Source organism: Schistosoma mansoni, chromosome 7, assembly GCF_000237925.1.
Source record: "Schistosoma mansoni strain Puerto Rico chromosome 7, complete genome".
Classification (NCBI taxonomy): domain Eukaryota; kingdom Metazoa; phylum Platyhelminthes; class Trematoda; order Strigeidida; family Schistosomatidae; genus Schistosoma; species Schistosoma mansoni.
Genome location: NC_031501.1, coordinates 1146180 through 1171177, shown reverse-complemented (window position 1 = coordinate 1171177; position 24998 = coordinate 1146180). Strand labels below are relative to the sequence as shown.

Genomic DNA, 24998 nt, shown 5'->3' with positions numbered 1-24998 from the left:
ATGTTGATACAAATTATTAATCATTTATTGATTTTCTCTTTATCATTATTATTATTATTATCATATTCAACATGTATTTCAGCTGAAGCATTATCATCATCCTCATCAGCAACAACAACAACAACCTTAGTAACTACAATTACTCCTGTAAAATTAATTCATTCTAAAATATTTTATCCAATTGATTTTAATCCAATAGGAATATGTCAACCACCATGTTTAAATCATGGAATATGTCGTCGTCTTCATGGCAATAAGAATGATAGTTTCAATGAAAATGATTCCAAATGTATTTGTACACCAGATTTTAAAGGAATTGATTGTAGTGAAGGTAAGTATGACAATGATTTATTGTTGAAAAGAAACTTTTATTTTCTTATATGTTCCCGTCGTTAATGTTTAGGGAATCCAATTCCACCCAATATCCAACATTGAAATATCTGATGACTAAATGAAAACATTAAGCCATTCCGTTTAAGACTGGTCGATTCCAGAACTTAACATCAATAACCAGAAAATACAAGTTCTTACTGATCATGTGTGTTGTTAGAGGTATGAAGGTGGTTTTCACTTCCCTGTTGCCCGCACCATGAAAAGGTTCTTCTAGAGATACCTGAAAAAGAAATCAGGTTAGTGATAGTCTTATTGACCAGAGATTGTGACCGCAGTGCCCCAGGGACAACTGCTTGAGGCAGGTTACATACGACCATTTTGTGAGTAATTTTCGTGTTTGTTCCGTACTTTGTGGGACCTTACTTCCAGCGATGGAAATCAGTGGAATAAGAAGAGCTGTACATTTTTGGGGTCAACCTTTAATAACCCCTTTCCTTTTCTTGTGGGAAAGCAGAATAACTGTAATGCAGGTTGTCTGAAGGAAACACCTTACTGCCATCACACCTCTGCACACTCGGAAGTACGAGTTCACCCTCAGACCTTGGGTCTGTTACTTTTAGCCTTACCACTCTTCAAACGACCTGTCTGGCATGGTAGGACCTTGAGGAACGACCGTCTCAGCCAGTATAGCTCGATTGGTTCATTAAGATAGGCAAACCCAATCACCACGTCAATGTAGCAGCAACGGCCGAGTTCTTACTTATATATTCACACCTATTGAGTACGTTACTGTTTATCCGGACTCAGTTGCTCACTAGAAAATGAAATTGTCATTCAAAATGAAAGGTACTGGGAATCCTGATCTGATTAGGATGATCATCATTGGGAGGCAAGTATATCCAATAGACTAGTCCCAAGAAAACCAAAAAGGCATTTTGTGTTTCAATACTCAATACTATCCAACTTTATTATGATTCTTCATTTGACTCTAATTCCTTTATCCCTTATTTCAATATATATACATTCATATTTGGTTTCATTAAGAATAGGTATGCTTCGTAATTAATCAGGGGTAACCTAACACTAAATACAGTTGTTATTAGTGAACCGTATAATTTGACTTAAAGGGAGTTGTGTCTCACTAGCCAACATTCAAGTCGACCAAATTAAAGACTTAGTTTCTAGTTAGTTAACAAGTAAACCTTTACAAAACTTTACTCCTTTTCATTTATGTTTGCGTATTCTTAAAATCACTGAAGTATTACTTGGAAAAGTCCATAGGGGCTCAGAAAACTCTTGGAAAAATTTCATCCTACCAACGTTGAATAAAAACATCTCAGAAACATCTAGAAAGTGAAAAACTGACTGGATATTAACCTATACTGCTACTATAGTTAACATGATTCCTGAAAATTTCAGGAGTTTAAATTTGTCTATAATACCATCAATACTCTCGTTTTTCTGTATATAAACTAACCTTGGATTAAAGCGCACTTTCCACACTTCATGCTTTTTCTCTTGTGTTCAAGTTGGTGTGTAGATTTAGCCCTTGAGTTATTAAAGGCGACCAAGAAATCGGATTGAGCGTTCATCTAACAATAATTATCGGTTACTTATCTCAAAACAAAGTGCAGTTTACATAAACTAGCAAATCATTAAAATGGTCTATTTTGAGATGTTAGGTGGTATATTTATGGATATTTATCACACCTAAGTATCCCTTTAAATTCATTGTTTGAACCCGAAGACGTATATATTTCACTAAGCTTCTATTCAAACACTCAAGATTATCTGAAATTCTCATAGTTTTGTGTACTCATATATTTGTTGTAACTAATTGTTAGTTATTAAGTTCATCGCAAAGGATTTATTCAGATCGTTTCATTTGAAGTTTATTTCGTAGTTTTATAAGGCAGACTGACTATAGTTAGACAACCAACGGAAAATTGAAGCCGATGAGCAGCGATTCCACTATAATGTAGAACTGTTCAGCATCGGACATCCATGATTCCACCATGTAGAACCTCGAGACCTCATAGCGTGCCCTTAAGCTTTAGACCATTGAGTTGGCATCGAATGATTTCGATTTCTAGCTCTACTCAATTTGTGATGTTAACCAATCATGAACCATCTCCCACACATGATTGGATTCCCCTAGTCATGAATTTGTACTAAAACTCCAAGAATTTGAAGTTTTCATGAATTGACATTAGTTTTGAAAAGTTGTTGAGAAACTAGGAGCCAGTGAATATCTATTTTGTCATAGAGGAAGATTCTGTTTTTTCTCTTAGTGAGCTTGGATAAAAAAGTTATTCAGTGCTACCAAGTTTTGAATAATCAACTATTTTGAACGATTAAGAGATTGAAGATAAATATCACCTTTAGTAAAAAGAAAGTAAAACTGAACTTAACTTCACATTGATCATCTAATGATAATCAATGTTATTCTTGATGCTAATTGAATCATATAGATCAAATTGTAATGTACCCACCGCTAGTCTAGGCAGCTTTGATATCATGTGTGCTAATTTTAAATATTATGTAATCGAACGTAGTTGGTAAAAAAACTCTCTTGCCATTTGACACTAAACATCACGACTCAAAATCGAGAGATCTAATATATCAGAAGAGATTAAAACCCATATCAATCAGCTTCATAGTCAGAGATATCATCGCTGAGCTATTCGAGTTATGACTAACCTCTATTATAAAACTGAGATACAATGAGTAATCACTGGTTAGTAATGAATATCATGTTTAAATTCACTTGGTGTTGCTTACTTGTATCTTTCCATTGTTATTTAGGACTATAATTGGTCAGTCTCTTGTTGAGATATGTGCATCCTATCCGGACTGCCACAATATTGCCTGAAGTCATAAGCTTTATAGGCAAAGATGGATAGTGGCTAACAGTGGAATCTAGTTTGACGCGCGTTTCGTCTTATTGCAGTCCTAAATAACAATGAGAAGATACATGTAAACAACACCAAGTGAATATAAACTTTAACCCATTGCATAAGTAAGTGTTTATCGGGACTCAGTAGCTAAATGGATAACACGATGACGTTTGAAGTGAACGGTACTGGGTTCGAGTCCTAGAGGTGCAGGTAAATCCATCTGACGAGCCCGAAATAAGACGAAACGCGCGTCAAACTGGATTCCATTGCTAGCCAAATATCATGTTTGTTTTATTCTTTCTTGTTGATTAAATTTCATCAATCTAATTATAACATAAACTATTAATCTCATTGATTTGAATTTATGTACAAGATTTTGTTTTTATATGAAATGACTAAAAGTAAAAGCAAGAAATTTTGACATCTAACCTGCATACTATTGAAAACTGATTAACAAGAAGTCAATGAACTACAATATTTTACATACAAAGATCAAATCTCATATTCATATTGTATAGGTCTTGTTTAAGAATGTATATAGATGAGAATGGAAATTACATTCAAGTATTGTACTTGAATTACACTAGATGATAATATGATAATAATAATAATAAAGACTATATGTGATAAGATGATACAAGAAGAGATTACGCTACTACTACTACTACTACTAATAATAATAATAATAATAATAATAATAATAATAAGCTAATAATAACATGTTTTAACCACGGTTTATAATATCTCTATTGCTAATTTTTGTAACCTAAATTTATTTTCATAGTTGAAAGCGTGATTCAATTAAAGCTAGACCACCATGGAAAACCTGGAAGCATTGGACGGTCGTTCCGTTCAATTGTGGGACTCCTCAGTCCATGGTGTCTTACCTTCAATTGACTCACGCTTTCAACTATGAAAATACTAAATCTACACAAAAACTCATTCTAAATTTATTTATTTATTTGAACGTTACTACTACCCAGGTGACCAAATTAAAGCAAGTGGTTTACTTAGAGGACCACAACCGGAGCCTCCGACCTAAAAATCTGATTCACAAGGAAGTGAAGCATCGTAAGGAGATGCACTCACATGGTAGCCGGTGACCAACAATAGGTTCATGCACCATTTATTCCCTCAAGATACTGGAGCCCATGTGCACCACTGGTTTGGAATCAGGGTTGTCCAACTCCCCTAGGTGGACTTTCCGTGTCTACCAACCTCGTTAAAGTGCCGGATATTCGCTTTTCGTCCTCTCAATTTCGTGAACAACAATAATGCCACGAGAAGTCAGTGAGTAGGACTTTCATTGCAGATCCGTGGCCATGTGAGAGTATTTGGAGAGGGAGAGCGGACTCTTTCTCCCCACTCTTGGCCGTATCAGGGCATCTGGGGGCTAAGATTTGTTATGGTATAAAGCTATATCGAGGTAATTTGATTATGATGTACATATAGAAAACAAAGAGTGATTAATGGTAGTTTTAAATATCAAAAACTAGAAACTAGAAATCTCTAATGATATCTTCATACTAGTTGATCGAATTGATGACATACTGAACCCAGTAGTTCAGAAAATAACCCATTAGGTGTTTGATATGAAAAGAATTAAATTCAAGTCTTCATATAATCCTGAACTATGGGATGAAGAAGAAATCTAGTTGATGAACTGTAAGTAGGACAGAATGTCCATCTAATATTACTGTTAGCCACATATCAAGTATGTTAAAACGCTATATGTTGTAATTTAGTAAGTTTTGAATTATTCCATTGTTGATATTTTGACTGAAATTGTAATAGGACTTAGTTGATATATGTGCATCATGTGGGAATCGCCTCGATACACTTATCATAACACAAATTTTCATAGAATAGGTAGAATATGTATAGCAGTTGGATTTCAGGATGCGTTTTGTTGATACTATTTGGGACATGAAAAGTGAAATGCGGGAATATCCTGGCTGATGAGTCCCGAATAGGACAAAACACGTGATCTGGGTTACATTTCTGTTGGGTAAAGGTCATTATCTTTTTAAACACTAGAAATATAGTTGATTGACTTACTTATTAGTTATAAACAATATTTCTAATTAATTTTATATAGTTGAGATCGTGAGTCAATTGAAGCTAGACCACCATGGAAAACCTTGAAGCACTGGATGGCCGTTTCGTCCTATTGTGTGACTCCTCAGTAGTGTGCATCCACGATTCCGCCTCGCGAGATTCGAACCCACGACCTAACAGTCTCGCACCAGAGCACTTAACCGATAGACCACTAAGCTGGTCGGCACCCAATGGCGTCAATGTCTAACTTCAATCAATCCCCAAAATTGAGCAACCATTAACCAATGTCTTCAGTGAGTTGATATCTCCCAACAGACTCAGTTGAACTGCAGTGGTTACTGCTTCTCACTCTAATTAATGCTAAATTTATCACAAAAAAATGCTATAGTAGCGAACGAGATCATAAGTGGGGACAATAGAATACATCTGAATGCATAATTACGGAATCACTCAGTAAAATCTGAGAACCATACAGTAAATATATCATTTATGAAATGTCAATAAGTCATTTCAGACTTCATTGTTCCTTCGTTTCCAGAGCAATCATTCTGTGTTCTCGTTCTCTTTCCTTCGATCTACCTAACTTTCTGCCTCCAGGCATTTCACTTTCGATTGGTGATACATACCGTGGTGTGTGCTACTGATGTCGACAGATCACAGTACCATCTATCATCAATCGAAAGTGAAATAATTGGCAGAAGAAGGTTAAGAAGACCAAAGAAAAGAGAACGAGAACAGAAAATGATCGGTGTGGAAAAGAAAGAACAATGAAGTGTGTGATGATTGATTAACATTTTGCGAATGAAGTATTTACTGTATGATTCTCATATTTCATTAGGATGTTCCGTAATTTTGTACTCACATACATTTTAATGTCCCACTTGTGTTCTCGTTTACTGCAATACTACTCATATCTGTCGACATCAGTAGCACACATCACACTATCACTTGAATTACAATGTAAAACAGAATTATCACACAAGATTTCTCATACGCTGAATGAAAAAAAATGTACGATAAATAGCTGCGAATTATCGTCATCTCTCTTGAACTTTTTGAATTTTTATCCATCTTTTCTTAGAATGCTTGTGAATTAAGGCAATATCTAGACAATACGCACAGTATGCACATATGCCAATGAGAGACTGATCAACTGCAGTCCTAAACATCAATGGTAAGACCCAAGTAAATAATATCAAGTGAATTTAAACTTCACCCCACAGCACAAGAAAGTGGACAACACGATGGCGTCTAAGGCGAATAGTGCTGGGTTCGAGGCTCGGAGAGGACGCAGGTAAATAGACATGGCGGGTCTTAAATAGGACGAGACACTAGTCCTGGGCTCCAATGCTACCCATCATCCGTCTTTTTTTAAAGGATATGATGTTTTTTACGTTAGAAACCAAAGAATATGAAGAAGGGAAACGAGATTTTAGAAATTATATTTTGTTTGTTGATGATTGAGAAATAGTCTTTCTGAGAAACTAGTGAGCTAGCCAACATCCTAACTAACTCGCCAATTGTATCAGTAAAATGATGAAATCATACTTTTTTATATCTTTCATTGTAATAAACTGATATCATTATCTATGACTTAAGAATCTATGATAGCGACTGAAGGTTAGGGATGACTGATGGGTATATCGCATTATATAACATATTGAATATAGTTGGAAATGTAAATAACTATACATCGATCCAATGACATGATATTATTACAGTTTCTGTGAAGTCTGAATGTTTTGAATGCATGTTGATAAACTGTCCCGAACTTGAACCAAATAAATATCCAACGATTCCTACTTTTTAGTTAATCCTATAAACCATTGGTATAGAAGGTTTGTGCAGATTTTTCGGTTTCATAGTTTACATAACTAACTGATATTATTATGACCTTCAGGTCTCATAGTGAACGCTTAAACTTTGTGGCATTTAGTTAACATCAAGTAAGCAACACTTCTAATTTTAATCAAGTCGCAATATTGTGATTGAGCCCCCAAATGCCCTGGTACGGCCAAGAGTGGGGAGAAAGAGTCCGCTCTCCCTCTCCAAATACTCTCACATGGCCACGGATCTGCAATGAAAGTCCTACTCACTGACTTCTCGTGGCATTATTGTTGTTCACGAAATTGAGAGGACGAAAAGCGAATATCCGGCACTTTAACGAGGTTGGTAGACACGGAAAGTCCACCTAGGGGAGTTGGACAACCCTGATTCCAAACCAGTGGTGCACATGGGCTCCAGTATCTTGAGGGAATAAATGGTGCATGAACCTATTGTTGGTCACCGGCTACCATGTGAGTGCATCTCCTTACGATGCTTCACTTCCTTGTGAATCAGATTTTTAGGTCGGAGGCTCCGGTTGTGGCTCCCTAAGTAAACTACCTGTTTCGATTTGTGCACCTGGGTAATATCACAGCCCTCACACAAATCAAATGATATTTGTGTGGCGCATATATATCTGGCGCCCCTTTGTACCAATATTTATGTGTTTAAATAAATAAATAAATTGTGATCGAAGTTAGACATATATACCTTTGGATGCCGTCGCATTGATCTAAAGATTAAACACTCACCATATGATCTGAAGGTCATGACTTTGACCCCTGGTAAGTACCGTTGTCAAGATCTATACTTCGATGAAAACTCTCCAGTATTTCTCGATTCTGAAAGTTTGTCTAGCTAATTTCATTACGTTATATAAACAACGAAACTTTCTGAGTGATCTTAATTCATAGTTGAATTCACGAGTCAGTTGAAGCTAGACCATCATGGAAAACCTGGAGGCACTGAGCGGCCGTTTCGTCCCCCTTCTGATCTATAATCATATGCTCACTAGTGACTGACTTCAAGAGATATTTTCTGGGGTTCTAGTGAGAAGCAGTGACCAGTGGAGTTCAACCAAGTCTGTTGTAGAGATATCAACTCACTGAAGACAATTGGTGAACGGTAGCTCAAACATCGTGGATTGGTTGAAGTTAGATATTAACACCGTTGGATGCCAGCCAGCTCAGTGGTTTACAGGTTAAGTGCTCCGGCGCGAGACTGATAGGTCCTGGCGAGTCAGGATCGTGAATGCACACTGCTGAGGAGTCCCATAATAGGACGAAACGACCGTCCAGTGCTTCAAGGTTTTCAATGGTGGTCTAGCTTCAACTGACTGGTGATTTCAACTATGAAAATACTGAAACCTCCTTAAAACCCCTTCTGATATATGATCTTAATTCATCATGAAATCCCTACTTAAACAATGTGAATTTACAAACAGATCTTATCCATTCTTATATCTTTTAAATTTCTATTAGAAAATTATTATTTTTTTCTTTTTATATTAAAGAGACAGAAACAGATTTAACAAATTGTCAAGAATCAACATGTAAATATGGGGGAACATGTGTTGGTACATCGAAATCACCAAAATGTTTATGTAAAGATCATACACGTGGAAAACGATGTGAAAGACGTAAGTTAACGATTAACATTTATGTAAGATTATTAACTGAGATGTATGGTAATTAATGAATTAAAGTTTTAATGGATCCAAAAAATTGAAAAAAAGACTCGTTTATCTGATAATGATCATATGCTCACTAGTAACTGGCTCCATGAGGTAATTCCTGGAGTTCTAGTGAGAAGTCGTGACCAGTGGGGCTAATCCATGTTAGGTAGAGACAAGTACCTACCTCAGTACAATGAAAGCTGGTCGCTCTTATTCGTGGATTGGTTGAAGTTAGACATTAACAACGTCGGGTGACGGCCAGCTCAGTGGTCTATCGGTTAAATGCTCTGGCGCGAGACTGGTAGGTCCTGGGTCGAATCCCGCGAGGCGAAATCGTGGAAGCGCACTGCTGAGGAGTCCCACAATAGGACGAAACGGCCGTTCAGTGCTTCAAGGTTTTCCATGGTGGTCTAAGTTCAATTGACTCATGATCTCAATTACATAAAATTTAAAAAAAGTGATTGAATGACCTGAGATTGTCAGGAACACTTTTTAATATTCAATAAGTGTACGATATTCAGAAGTTTTGACCATCTTTCTGTTCATCTGGTGAATGATTATTGAATATTAAGGTGTAATTCACACTAAATATTTCACTTCAAGGGGCTAAGGTTATCTGCGGCTGCTAATATTCGACCATAGGTGTCTTCGAAGCATTGCTCGTATATTCTGGGACCACCGGGTAAGTAATGCAGTTGTTTGGAAACGGGTACAAGGTAAGGATGGCAAATTGATTGATGAAGTAGTGAAACTTCATCAGTTGAGATGGCTGGAACACGTGTTACGTATGCCCAACCACCGACTGCCCCGACGTGCAATGTTTTATGGTGTAGGAGTAGGTTGGAAGAAAGCTAGGGGCGGCCAAACCAAAACGTGGCACTAATCCATGAAGACACTGACAAGTGGACTGACCCACGCTGGTAGGTGTAGACTACCTGATTGGGATCCGAGAGATGATAGCAATCGATGGTTAGAGATCTTGAATGATATGGCTCAAAATTGTTTGCAATGGCGCAGGTGTATCCACTCTTTGTGTTCTCCCAAATTCTAATCTTCTGAATTCTTCACGTTTCTATCTTTTTCTCTTTTCAAATTTATTTCACTGTATTATACTCTATGAATAACATCTTCAAACCCTAGTCTTTCGGATTACTGCTTATACTCTTACTACTTCTACCACTATGGGATTTGAATCGATAACTGTATCTCTGTGCCAATGTGGCTTGGCAACTCGAACTGATGTACGTACGTACGAAGTTCTACGTTGTGACTGACTGACTGACTGTGAATATGTCAGTATAGTGAAGCCCAATATACAAGATAGGAAACATAAAGTAGGCGAATGTATTGGTTCGTAATAAACTCTCTAATGAAAATTACACTATCTTACAGCACTCAGTTACTTAATGAACGGAAATGTGACTGAAAGTTTTCGACACCAAATATTCGTTGAATATTGAAAACGTCAAGAATTAAGTCAGCTATCTGATTTAGTAAAGTTTTTCATATTTTTACTTTAACTGATTGAGTATCTTCACTTTGTATTGTTTGTTTGAATCTTCCCATTGATGTTAAGGAGTGCAATTGATCAGTCTCTTATTGGTATATGTGCATACTGTGCTAAGTGCCTCGATATAGCCTTAATTCACAAGCATTATAAGCAAATATGCATAGTGACTAGCAGTGGAATCCAGGACGCGCGTTTCGTCCTATTTAGGACTCGTCAGATGAATGTACCTGCATCTCAGACTTGATGTTCACTCTGGGACTGACCAGTTGCAGTCTTAAACATCAATGGGAAGATTCAAACAAACGATACTATGTGAATTCAAACTTCACCCCATTGCACAAGCAAGTGGCTATCAGGACTCAGTAGCTGAGTGGATAACGCAATAGCGTTTGAAGCGAAAGGTACTGGGTTCAAGTCTTAGAGTGAACATCAACTCTGAGATGCAGGTACATCCAGTTGACGAGTCCCAAATAGGACGAAATGCGCGTCCTGGATTACACTGCTAGAGACTATCCTTCTTTTCTTACAATGACTGAGTATCTGTTATAACAAAATACAGTAATCCCCATAGTGTCATATATATCCCACCCTCTTCCTTGTGATGAATGATGACAACTATTTAACGAAACTACAACTTCTTATACACATTTGTAACCATAACAAAGTTACAATCTAGAAGAAATCGAATGATCAACACTGAATAATCCGAAAACAGAAAAAGCTACCTGAAACAATCTGCTAGACTATCGGGAAACGTTGATTTCTCCCTATAAAATTCTCCAAAAGTCAAGAAAATGCCAAAATTACTTTAAGTAGTCTGTGCTCCTTACAAAAGTTTGCGAAATATCTAAAACTCAACTTATTTAATCTATAATCGACAACTACCTCATTTGTAATCAAATTTTACACTTTTTAGAAATTCTATAGTTGGATTCATGAGTCAATTAAAACTAGACCATCTTAGAAAACTTGGAACCACTGGATGGCCGTTTCGTCCTAGTAAAGGACTTCTCAGTAGTACTCATCGAACCCAAGGCATTCAGTCTCACACACGAATGCTTAACCTCTACACCCTTGATCCGGGATCCGATAGTGTTAATGACTTCAGTAGAACAGAATCGAACGGTAACCAAAATTAAAAAAACAATAGGTATCTGACACTTTTTAAAGGAAAAATCAACCTAAATTCACTTGATATTGTTTGCTTGTATCTTACTATTGATGTTTCGGACTGCAATTGATCAGTCTCTCATTGGCATATATGCATCCTCTGAGGACTGCCTCGATATTGCCTTAAGTCATAAGTTTTATAAGCAAATATGGATAGTGGCTAGCAGTGGAATCCAATTTGACGCGCGTTTCGTCTTATTTTGGACTCGTCAGATGGGTGTACTTCCATCTGAGTTGTTGTCCACTCCGGGACTCGAACCCAGTACCTTTCGCTTCAAACACCATCGTGTTATTTACTTAGCTACTGAGTCCTGATACTACAGCTGACGAATACAACCTACGAATCTAACTACCGTTGATTATATTTAAGATCTAATGAACATAGCCTTTTTGGATCGTTTGGTTTCTTTATAGAGAACTTTCAATGAACTGTACGATCTATTGGGATTTACAAGGAAACTTATTGTCGTTGACTGTATTCGAAAAATCCTAAACAGAATATAAAAAGCATGTATAGTGGCTTACAGTGGAATGCAAGACGTGCGTTTCATTCCATTTGGGACTACTAACCACCATTCATCTCTGCTTATAATGCTTGTGAATTAAGGCAAAATCTAAGCAATCCACACAGGATGAATATGTACCAGTAAGATACTGATCAATTGCACTCCTAAACATCAACAGAAAGATTCAAACAAGCAATACCAAATGAAAGAAATTAAAAAGGGTGTCCAATTATGACCTCTCACAGAGATAATACTAGACTGAAAACAAATCATATATCGTTTCACCTAATTTTCAATATCCCTGTGCTTACTTACTTACTTATTTTACTTATGCTTGTTACTCCCAATGGAGCATAGGCCGCCGACCAACATTCTCCAACCCACTCACTCTGTCCTGGGCCTTCCTTTCTAGTTCTATCCAGTTTTTGTTCATTCTTCTCATGTCTGTTACTATTTCTCGGCGTAATGTGTTCTTTAACAACAAATGCAGGAGAAAACGAACAGTGTAGCAGCAGCCTCAGCAGCATTAGGTCTCAATATAAACAAAGAGAAAAGCAAGAATCTCCGATACAATATAACATGCACCAATCAAATTACACATGATGGAGATTTGGAGAATGTGGAAACCTCTACATATCTGGCAGCATCATTGATGAACACGGTGGATCAGATGCAGATGTGAGGGCGAGGATCGGCAAAGCGAGAGCAGCATATTTACAACTGAAGAACATCTGGAACTCAAAACAATTGTCAACCAACACCAAGATCAGAATTCCAATACAAATGTCAAGGCAGTTCTACTGTATGGGTCGGAGACGTGGAGAACTATGAAAGCCATCATCGAGAAGATACAGGTGTTTATTAACAGTTGTCTAAGCAAAATATTTCAGATCCGTTGGTCAGACACTACCACCAACGTTCTACTGTGGGAGAGAACAAACCAGATTCCATCCAACGGAGGAAGAAATCAGGAAGAAGAACTGGAAGGAGATAGGACACACATTGAGAAAATCACCCAACTGCGTCAGAAAGCAGGCTCTCACGTGGAATCCTGAAGGCCATAGAAGAAGAGGAAGACCTAAGAACATATTACACAGAGAAATAGTAACAGACATGAGAAGAATGAACAAAAACTGGATAGAACTAGAAAGAAAAGGCCCAGGACAGAGTAAGTAGGTTGGAGAATGTTGGTCGGCGGCCTATGCTCCATTGGGAGTAACAGGCGTAAGTAAGTAAGTAAGTAAGTAATGTGTTCGTTGGTCTTCCTCTTCTCCCTATGGCTAGTTTTATTTCCTGGATACAAAATTTCATTAAATAATTTAACATGTAATTCGTCCGTAAGTTTCTCTTTTCTTTGTTTTACATTTCCTTCAGATGATCTTATATTTGTCGTAGAACTTAAATTATATGATAATGGAAAAGAAGCTATTTGGCAAAAAGATTATGAAGATAAGTCAAGTTATTTATCAAATACAAAAGCATTAGATGTTTGTAAACTAGTAAGTTTTAAATAAGAAGCTTCCATTTTTTGATAATGAATTCAATAGTATTAAAACAAACGTCATCAATTTAAAATAGAATAATAGATATAAGTAAAGTAAATCAAGTTTTGAAGCAGAGATGGATGATAGTTGGCAGTGGAATACAGAACGTGCGTGAAGATACCCCCAGTATTGTAGTTTGACAACTATTAACCAGTAACACCTTCTATAATTGAATTATGCCCAACCAGTTAAAATCAGAAGTCAGAAGCGAAAAGTTTGGAAGATATATTTGATGCGTTATCAATATATCGATAAGCGATTGATCTAATCTGGTTAGTGATCGTAGGAGATGTTTCCCATTCTGTACTGTAACGTGATCTGGTGCGGATGCATGACCGAACGCCTTCAGCTAAACAAGTTCATTAAAACTAATGTGGTCAGCATCCAATGTCGAACACTTAAAAAGCCATTGATTTTGGGGAATTATTTACAGCTACACGCGTATTGCTTTATTTTTGGACTTGACAGCTGGATGTACCTGTATTCTATAGTCAATGTTCGGTACTCGAACTCATTACCTTCCGCTTTAAAGGTCATTATGGTATTCATTTAGTTACTGGGTCAAGATAGCCACTGGTTTGTGCAATCAAGTGAATTGTAATTCGTCTATATTGCTTGTTTGAATCTTACCACTGATGTTTATGACTGCAATTGATTAGATATCCACATATATCGGAAAGGCTAATTAATTGCAGTCCTAACCATCAATGGGTAGGTCTAATTACTTACTTGAGCTTGTTGTCTCTCGTGGAGGAACATAGGCCGCTGACCAGCGTTCTCCATCCAGCTCTGTCCTGAGCAATCTTTTATAGTTATTTCCAATCACGATTCATTTTTTGATGCCTGCTTCAAATTCCTAACGCAATATGTTCTTTGGTCTTCCTCTTTTCCGTTTCCATTTCGGATTCCAAGTTAACGCCTGCTTCGTGACGCAGTCTGATGATTTTCTCAATGTGTGTCCTATCAACTTCCAACGTCTTTCCCTAATTTCCTCTTCAGTTGGAAGCTGGTTTTTTCTCTCCCACAGAAGGCTGTTGCTGATGATATCTGGCCAGTAAATGTTGAGTATTTTGCGAAGACAACTATTTATAAATACTTATACCTTCTTGACAATGGTTGTAGTAGTTCTCCATGTTTTAGCTCTGTACAGTAGAACTGTCTAGACGTCCGTATTGAAGATTCTGACTTTGGTATTGGTTGGTAGTTGTTTTGAGTTCCATAATATCTTCAACTGTAGGAATGTCAACCTTTCTTTGATAATCTTCGCCTTCACATCTGTATCAACAACAACCTTGTTAAAAAAAAACCATAACCAGGAAAGTTTCCAAACAACCGAAATATATATGAATTAAAATTAATCATTTTAACTGTTAGTTTTGTTGTCGCTGGTAGAACATCTTTCTTTATATTTACATCGATTCGTACTTTTACTTAGTATGGTTGCATATGTAATCTGCATATGTAATCGGTTAAGTGCACTGGCGCGAGACTGGTAGGTCCTAGGTTCGAGTCTCACGAATGCGGGATCGTGGATGCGCACTGCTGAGGAGTCCTGTGATAGGACGAAACGGCCGTCTAGTGCTTCCAGGTTTTCTCAGATTTTACTGAGAGATTCTATGATTCTGTATTCCAATACATTCGATGGTCTCTCACTTATGTTTGAGTCCACTACATTCCCACTGTCTTAAGTCAGAACAAGCAGAAATCAATTTGGCTTTTCATCGTCACAAACACCATCATCATGAAGAAACCAGTGACAAATTCATTTAACCTAATAGTATAATCATAAATAACATCCTTTTCAGAACATTCGTTAGTGACATCGCTGATTAGTGAAAGTATAATCATTGGTTTCAGTTTGATGTTATAAAGATTGTTAATTTAGATTAAGAATCCCGCGTGTGCAATTGTAGATGCACACTGCTGAGGAGTTCCACACTAGAACGAAATGGACGTTCAGTGTTTCCAGGTTTTCAGTGATGGTCTAACACTGATCGGTTCATGAATTTAATAATATACATTATTATTATTCATCAATGAAGAGTTTATCTATGTAACAGGTTTATATTCATTTTTGATAGATAGATAGGTAGATAGATAGATAGAATGAAAAGGATAAAAAGCTAAGATTAATCACAGTTTAAGTACCCTTGAAAACCATCCAGTAATGGATAGATGATTTGTTGTAGTATTAGACTACTTAATAGTGAGTACTCATGACTTCAATGGAGATCAAATCTATGAATAAATATGAATTAACCGACTAATATGGAAACAGTTTGAACAGAATATTACATAATCCCTCCGCTTGTAGCTCCTCAGTAGGCTACTGCCGGTCCCAAGCTCGGATAAAGAAGGAGGGTTGGGAATGGGGTTAGAGACCGCATCCCGTAGAAAACTAATTCGCCAAAAAAAAACGCTAACCAGGAAAAATAATCCAAACATTTAGATACTAAGTATTTTTTTGTTATTTTTAACCTATATCCTGTTATCAACTAATCAATCAATAATCCATATAATGATTGATTTTAACAGTTGAGATCATGAATCAATTGAAGCTAGACCACCATGGAAAACCTGGAAGCACTGGATGGCCCTTTTCACCCTATTGTGAGAGTCCTCAGCAGTGCGTGTCGACGATCCTCCTCACGAAATTCGAACCCAGAATCTATCAGTTTCGCGCACGAGCGCTTAACCTTTAGAACCACTGAGCTGGCCGTCATCCAACGGTGTTAATGTCTAACTTCAATCAATCCACGAAATTGAGAGACACATCCACCAATGTTTTCAATGAGTTACTATCTCATAACAGACCCAGTTGAACTCCACTACTTCATGATCTCAACTGTTAAAATTACTGTTAATAACCACAAAACCCCTTTCTGATGATAATGATTAATTAATTATAAATATGGCGAGACTATAATTTATGGGAGAGTTTTGAACAAATCTTGTGTGACCTTGAGAAATATTAGCCAATCAGAAAACAGTCCGTATAGAGTAAACACTTATAATAATAATTAAAGTGGATACACGTCTTTCATAAGGTCCAAAAACTTGTCAAGGTTAGAAAAAGATTCAAAGAGTTCCGAAATCTTAATGCATAAGGTAGAGAAATTCATCCATATGCCTCCATAATAGTCAATCTTTGGAGCCATGATAAAGTCACAAAAACCCTCTCAGACTCGACCACATAGCTCCATTATTGTTTGTGTATACTCCGATTGTGTAAGTTTATCATTTTTATTATGGATATGTCCCTACAATATTCATACCACTGAACAGCCAAAGCTTCAGTAACATCTGCGATCATTGCAGCCAATGTTACTGATGCTTTTATTATACAATTCGCGGCAATTATTATAATTTTCCTTAGTCTCAATACGGATCGAGCGAAAACCGTTCCTATTCTAGCAAACTTGTTCCTCCAACATATATTACATGGAAGGACAACATCATGTTAGTCTGAACAAGGTCTACAAGTCATTTGATTACCACAATTACAAATAAAGGAACTTCTTAATAGTCCCATTTATTGTAACCGCTTAATTGTCACGTCCTCTCTAAAATCTTCTGTGAACCGATCGTGCATGAGCATCAGGTATTAAAATTTGCGCCGTGACCTTGAAATTCCTGAAACGCTCCTGATTGGCTCATCCACAAATTATACTCTTGCCGTCAATATTTTATTATTATGATCCTATTGTTTTTCCGATCAACTTTTTTTTCTTTTTTATTTCATTTTAGCTTAAATTAAGTATAACATATGGATCAAATTTACAATTATCAAATTCATTAATTGATTGTTATTTAATTAATTATTATAATAATAATAATTCAGTAATGATTCAATTAAAATCAATATTCGATATCGATTTATCATTAATTCCATTAATCTCTCCAATATTGATTAAAAATCAATTAATGACTGGATTCCAATTAATCAATAAAACTGTAAATGAATTCAATATGATATCATTCAATGATATTATGATGGAGAATTCATCCAATTTTAAAGTTTATGGTAAGTACTACTTATTAATGATGAATATTAGTAGTAATATAAATAAATAATATTGTAGTGTGGTCTACTTATATTCATATAAGTAGTGTATGGTGATGATCAGACACAGAATGTATTTTGGCAGAAGACCGATGAGGAAGGAACTGAAATGAAGCGCAATCGTTTGGAAAATGCATGAGCAATGGAATTAGAGAAGAAACAGTGAAGATTGAAACAACTGGTTGTTATTTTGCTAATCAACTGTTTGCTGTATAGTTATCAGAATTTAGTGAGATAGTCTGTAATACATTCGATTGTCTCCAGTCGTGTTCTTGTTCACTACAATATTAGAAGAGGTTTTTGTGGATATTATTAGAAATTTCAATTGTTGAAATCATGAGTTAATTGAAGCTAGACCAACATGGAAAACTAGGAAGCACTGGAATGTCGTATCGTCCTATTGTAGGTTTTCTCATCAGTGCGCTTCCATGATCCCGCTTCGCAAGATTCGAACCCAGGACCTATCAGTCTCGTACGCGAGTGCTTAACCTCTTTTTCAGAGACTACGTAATTAAACCCTTTCTCATAATAATCATATGCTCACTAGTGACTGACTTCAAGAGATATTTCCTGGAGTTCTACTGAGTAGTAGTGACTAGTCGAGTTCAACCGGGTCTGTTGTGAGATAGTAACTCACTGAGGACAATGGTGGACGGTGGGGCAATTTTGTGAATTGGTTGAAGTTAGACATCAACACCATTGTATGTCGGCTAGCTCATTGGTCTAGAGGTTAGGCGCTCGCGCGCGAGACTGACAGGTCCTGGATTCGAATCTCATGAGGTGGGATTGTGGATGTGAGCTGCTGAAGAGTCCCATAATAGGGTGAAATGGCCATCCAGTGCTTCCAGGTTTTCCATGGTAGTCTAACTTCAATTGACTCATGAATTCAACTATAATATATATTTATTTACTCATTTACCATATATTCATGTTTATTTACTGTAATTCTATCATCGTTACAAAATTGGATTACATCTAATGTTATAGTTTCAATCAGTCATTCAGTCACAACGTAGAACTTCATACGTACGCACATCAGTTCGAGTTGCCATACCACATTAACACAGAGATGCAGTTGTCGATTCAAATCCCATAATGGTAGAAGTAGTAAGAGTATAAGCATTATGTGAAAGATTAGGATTTGAAGGAGTATAATTCAATGAAATAAATTTGGAAAGTGTTAGCGGGAAATGAACCAGATTAAGGCATGTTATGTGCATGATCGTGGTGACGCAGGCTGATTGGCTAATTCCAAACCAATCAGCCCTGGTAAATTATTGGATAAAAATCTAGAAGCTTCTTATGTATAGACTATAAATATATGAACGTTATTCAAACTAGTGATTGCTGTTCACTTACGATTGTTATTTTGAATACAATTTAACTTCTGTTCAACGTGTTCTGATTTTGGGGTCTTGTCGAGTGTCATCGTATTAGAATACTAAACAATAGGAGTAGCTGGGTTGTTTATTAGCAAAAACAAATGTAACAGAAAGAGAAAAAAGATAGAGACATAAAGAATTCATAAGATTAGAATTTGGTAGAACACAAAAAGTGGATGCACCTTCACCACTGCAAACGATTTTGAACCATATCATTCAAGGTCTCTAACCATCGATTGCTATCATCTTGCGGGTCCCAACCAGGTAGTCTACACCTACCAACAAGACTCAGTTCACTTGTCAGTGACTTCATGAATTTGTGCCATGTTTTAGTCTGGCCGCCCCTAACTTTCTTCCAACCTACTCTTACACCATAAAACATTACACGTCGGGGCAGTCGGTGGTTGAGCATACGTAACACGTGTTCCATCCATCTCAACTGATAAAGTTTCACTTCTTACGATCAATAACTAAATGATATGAGTACTTGCTAAAACTATTAGCTTTCATAAAATAGGATAACCACTTTTGCATCAAACCACTTCGGGTAAATTTTATTTCTACTTTATCTTGACACAAACTCATCTCCAAATTTTATGAACTAAAAATCCTTTTTTTCTTTCCATCCCTATTTTCTATAGTTCATGATCCTTGTAAAAATGGAAATCATGATTGTTCAATAAATGCTAAATGTATTGTTCAATCACAAGGTACTTATATATGTGAATGTAATGCTTTTACAATTGATGCATCATTTGATGCTAATTATCCTGGACGACGTTGTATGTGTAAGTATTCATTTGATTTAACAATGGTAATGATTGTAATCACAAATTGATTTAAGTTAGATAACCATTGAAAATATGTGACTCCTCAGTAGCGACGTATTGGAGACTCCACAACTGGGAGTTGAACCCAAGACCTTCAGCCTTGAAATCAAACGATTAACCTCTATGCCATTGAGCTGGATTCTAATGGTATACAAGTCTAACTTCAATCAATTTGCTTTCGGTGGGTACCTTCCTTATAGTCAACAGAGTTGAACTTCATTGGTTTCAGCTTTGCAATAAAACTCTGGAAACCCATGATGAAAACAATGATAACAATGGTCATAATAACAAATGTATTATTTCGTATCATATCTTTGACTGTAGTAAACGATTCTCAACAAGAAATTCGAAGAATCACAACAAAATTTCCGTTTAATAAGCATTTATTCCCATAATATATATGAAACGGTTTTTAAACTGTAATTTGATACTGTAGTTAAAATCATGAGTCAATTGAAGCTAGACTACCATGGAAAACCTGGAAGCACTGGACGGCCATTGGATGCCGGCTCTGTGGTCTAGAGGTTAGGCACTCACACGCGAGACTGATAGGTTCTGGGTTCGGATCTCGCGATTCAGTGGTATGAGTACTGTCGAGACATATATGTAGTGAAAATGACAGGCTTATATAAGTCGTTCGGAGGAATTGAGAGAATCGTATAAATAGACGAAACGGCCGTCAGAGAATGCAAACTAAATAGAGGACGAAGTGCTAAAGAATACTGAATAAGTAGCACTTCCTTATGTATAATTAACAACTCCTTAGTATATATGATAGATCATCTTACAAGAGACACTTTCAGGTCACAATGATAATGTTAATTATACCACAGTATGTGTAGCCGTGTACCACATTATACACGGATATCTGGGCAGCATATCGATGCTTACATAGACCTGGTTACGTGCACCGTAGACCCCACCACCACAGTATACAAAAATAATATATAAGCAATGTGGTCAAGGCTAAATGAGTTTTCGCGACTTTATCATGGCTCAAGAGGTCGATTATTGAGTGAAATGGATAAATTCCCCTACCGTTAGCATTACGATTTCAGAACTGCAGAGCCTCTTCCTAATCTTCAAAAGTTTCTAAACCATGTTTTAGAAGAGTATTCGCTGTAAATTTTTTGGTTCTCACTCTATACTGACTGTTTTCCGACTTTTTGAAATTTCTTTCAAACATCATGCATAAATTATTGTCTCGCCGGTAAATTTAGTCAACGATTCCCAAATAAGATGACACACATGTCTTGGCTCTGACTGCTACACACTATCCATCTATTGTACGTAAAACTGATTATCATATCGATTATAAATAAACTTTACATAGAATTCAAGACTTTCAGAAATGGTCTGTTATGGTCCCATAGTTTAATGTAACCAGAATTTTATCCAGATTATTCCATATTTCTTTACTAAGAATGGTTAAAGATTTGATAAATGCTACCAGAATTGTATTCTAACATATGGTTCGCAACATGTAGTGAGAGTTTTAGTGGCCAACACTACCTACCATTCACATAAGATTGAAGTATTTATTGATATTAATCCTATTTTAGACCGTAGTTCATTTATAGGCAGAGATGGGTGGTGGCTAGTAGTGGAATACAGAACGCGCATTTCGCCCTTTTTGGACTCATAAGCTGGATGTACTTGCATCTTACTGTCGATGTTCACTCCGATATTCAAACTCGATACCTTCCTCTTCAACTGCCACTATGTAATCCACTTTGTTACTGAGTCCAGACAGCTACTGGTTTATGCAATGGAATCACAAAGTTGTAGAATTAATAAGAGTTTTAATGATACCAGTAGACAAGATTAAATATACGCAATATGATTCGATAACAAAGAATGAACTCATGGAGTTAAAAGTATAAGTATTTTGAGTGGAAGTGTGAATATATCTATGTCATTACAACTGATTCTCATCTACATCATCTGTTTTGAACAATTGGTTACGATCATAGTACTAACCACAACCAGATAAGCTATACCTGTAAACACTGCTTACCATAAAAAATATTGATTCTATAGATGGATTCTATGTTCTTGTCTGACCTCTAACGTTTCTTCAATATTCCTCTGAGCTAGCCATCATCCCATATTGAGGTAGGCGATGATAGGGCATATTTACAACATATCCTAATCATCCTACTAAATGAAATTTTATTACTTCTTCAATTGATCTGCCATCTTTACCTAGTGTTGTTCAACATCTGAATATAGAATTGTTTACTCCATGATCCTTATATATGCTAGAGCACTACTTTGAAGACATCCATTATGTTTATTTCTTCTTTTTTTTCTTACTATTACAGATGATGGTCTAATTATATTAGCATTTGCTATTATTGGTGGCCTTATTTGTACTCTTACTGTACTTATTTGTGGATGTCGTCGAACAATATGGAGAAGATATCGTCGTGGACCAGAATCTATTGATTTAATTAATATGCCAAGAAATTATGATATTTGAAGGGGGGGGAAACAACACGTTTTTATTTTGTCATTGTTTGTTTATTTGTAAGAAAACAAACAAACAAACAAACCTAAACACATATTTCCCTTTAATTTACAAGACATGTATAATGTAAATGATATATGTTTAGTTAGAACAAAAAACACAGAGAGAAACCCTTTATTATTCAATCCAAAAACTATTGGTTAATGATAATGAATTGACTGCCAAGTTCTTAATCAACCCCACCCCCACCCCGCCCCCTCCCACTAATTATTTACAAATGCACGTATGTATACTCATCCAAAAACAAAAAAACAAATACACAAATATGGATCGTTCAGAGAGGGAGGGAGGGAGTGTGGTGGGGTGGGGTGGAAAAAGTTTGTTCTTTACTTTTATTTTTGATTTATTCAAATGTTTTTTTTCATTTTTGTTATTTCTTTTTATTATGATTTGTATTATTACCACTATTTTTATTCATATTTTACCACAACTAGTTGTTTATCACCTTTAAAACATATTTTTTATGTAACTCAATTTATTGAGTGTTTTGGTTTAATTTTGTCGGTAGTTGTCAATGGATCATCAAACACCAGGGAACAACACCATGAGTGTCACTAACAACAACAACAACAAGAGGAAATGTATTGAGTTATTGTTAATTGTTCTTGTGATATCTGTTTCTGTGATGCTTTTTATTTCTATTTTGTTATATAATGTATAAATAAGTTTGAATGCTTGGAAATGTTCTTTATTTTATATTTGAATAAGTTCGGTTTGAATGTATTGTTCATTCGAAATATTTTGAATAATTATTTAGACTACTTAATTGTTTTGATAGTAGGTAAAATGTGTTTACTAATGTTTTGAGGACAAATTCGACGATTCCGTTATTTATGGATGAACCAATCAGACATAAGATAATGGGTCTGAGATTTTAGCGCGAATTTCATTCATAAATTTGATTAAATAACATTGTGGTATTTTAGCTGATTTCAATTCGTTATGAAAACCACAAATCTAGTTCTTAACGCTAACCATAAAATGTAAATCATAATTCTAATTCCTCACATTGCTTTATAACCCTCATTTAGTCATATTCAGGAGGTGAACCTTCTCAAGATCGTTTAAGCGTGATTTCGTAAGCAACAAGACATACTAGAGGTTGTCACAGTTAAGGCGTTTTATTCTCAGTTAAACAATGTTAGATTTATTTTTATACAAACTACTCTTTTCATATTTACTTATCTTTTTTACTCCTCATGGAGAAGCATAGGCCTCTCACCACCATTCGATATCCAACTCTGTCATGGGCAATCCTTTCTAGTTCTTTTTAGTTGCTATTCATCCTTTCGATGTCTAATTCAAATTCCCGACATAGTGTGCTCCTTGGTCTTCCTCCTTTTTGTTTCCATTCAAGATTCCAAATTAGATCTTGCCTCGTGATGCAGTTTAAAGATTTCTTTAATATATGTCCCATCCACCTCAAGCGTCTTTTCCTAAGTTCCTCATCCAAATTCCCTAGTGCGGCCGAGTGTGGTGAGAAAGAGTCCGCTCTCCCTTTCGAAATGCTCTCACATGGCCACTCGTATATAGCCTCTGCCAGAGAAGTCCTGCTCACTGCCTTCTCGCATCACTGGTGTTGTTTACGAAACTGAGAAGACGAAAAGCGAATCTCCGGTGCTTCAACCGGGTTAGTAGATACAGAAAGTTCATTTAGGGGAGTTGGAAAACACTGATTCCAAACCAATGGTGCACATGTGATGTCTCCAGTATCCTTAAGGAACAAATGGTGTATGAATCAATCGTTGGTCATCGGCTACCATGGGACTGCATCTCCTCTCGATGCTCCACTTCCTTGTGGATCAGACCTTTAGGTCAAAGGCTCCGGCTGTGGCCTCCTAAGAAAACCACCTGCTTCGGTTTGGGCCCCCGGACAGTATCACAGCCCTCGTACAAATTAAATGAGATTTGTTATTAAGTTTGTCCAAAGATTTATGAGTGAAGACAGTAATAATAGACGAAAGTTTTATTGAAAATCAGTGTAATTTCACTTACACATGATTCATTTGTGTAAAGCTGTTTTATTAGTCAATTTAGCATCGTCTATCGAAAGATGAATATCACAGAAAAGTCTTATCATTCATTGTAACATAAAGATCAGAACGGATATTTGAAGTAGTTGAAACCTTTCTCAGAAGACTTATTAAGCTACCACCATGGAAAACCTGGAAGCACTGGACGGCCGTTTCGTCTTATTATGGAACTCTTCAGCATTACACATCCACGATCACGTTTCGCGAGATTCGAACCCAGTGCTTCCAGGTTTTCCATGGTGGTCTAGCTTCAATTGACTCATGATTTAAACTATGAAAATACTGAAATCTCCACAAAACCCCTTCTGACTTTATTAACACAATATTTTAACTTACAAATTAGAGGGTTTCCGGACATACCACTTTAAGTTAGTGATGGGTGACTAACGGAATAAAGTCAGCTAATAGATCAATTGTTTTTCCAATGTTCACTTGATCTGATGTTTGCGTATGCTTTGAATTTTACAAGAGGATTTCTAAAGCAAAACGGATTTTACAAGAAACTATACATCGAAAAGATCAAGAAATGTCCCCTGCCTACAATTTTAATGAATGGTGCTTTAGAGTAAGAATATGAAGGTAACAATGATTAGGAGGACTTAAACTATAGGTTAGTATTAAACACATTCTTTTCTAGTATGTG

The 24998-nt window shown here is 36.3% G+C and overlaps 1 protein-coding gene and 3 non-coding genes across 4 annotated transcripts; 2 read left to right on the top strand and 2 right to left on the bottom strand.

Annotated features, from left to right (window-relative positions):
- Smp_127710 (hypothetical protein) lies at positions 1 to 23079 on the top strand (the record flags this gene model as incomplete). Its single annotated transcript, XM_018798582.1, has 6 exons — positions 1 to 331; positions 8626 to 8751; positions 13348 to 13472; positions 17265 to 17541; positions 19604 to 19750; positions 22117 to 23079. 6 exons carry the CDS (start codon positions 1 to 3, stop codon positions 22272 to 22274), a joined length of 1164 nt encoding a protein of 387 aa, XP_018653510.1. The 3' UTR covers positions 22275 to 23079.
- Positions 9813 to 9883, bottom strand: Smp_tRNA_01957_Pseudo_TTG.1.1. The gene has a single exon. It is a non-coding gene (tRNA).
- Smp_tRNA_01257_Pseudo_TTG.1.1 lies at positions 10654 to 10725 on the top strand. Its single transcript has one exon. It is a non-coding gene (tRNA).
- Positions 19857 to 19930, bottom strand: Smp_tRNA_01768_SeC_TCA.1.1. The gene has a single exon. It is a non-coding gene (tRNA).
- Positions 23080 to 24998: the final 1919 nt, after the last annotated feature.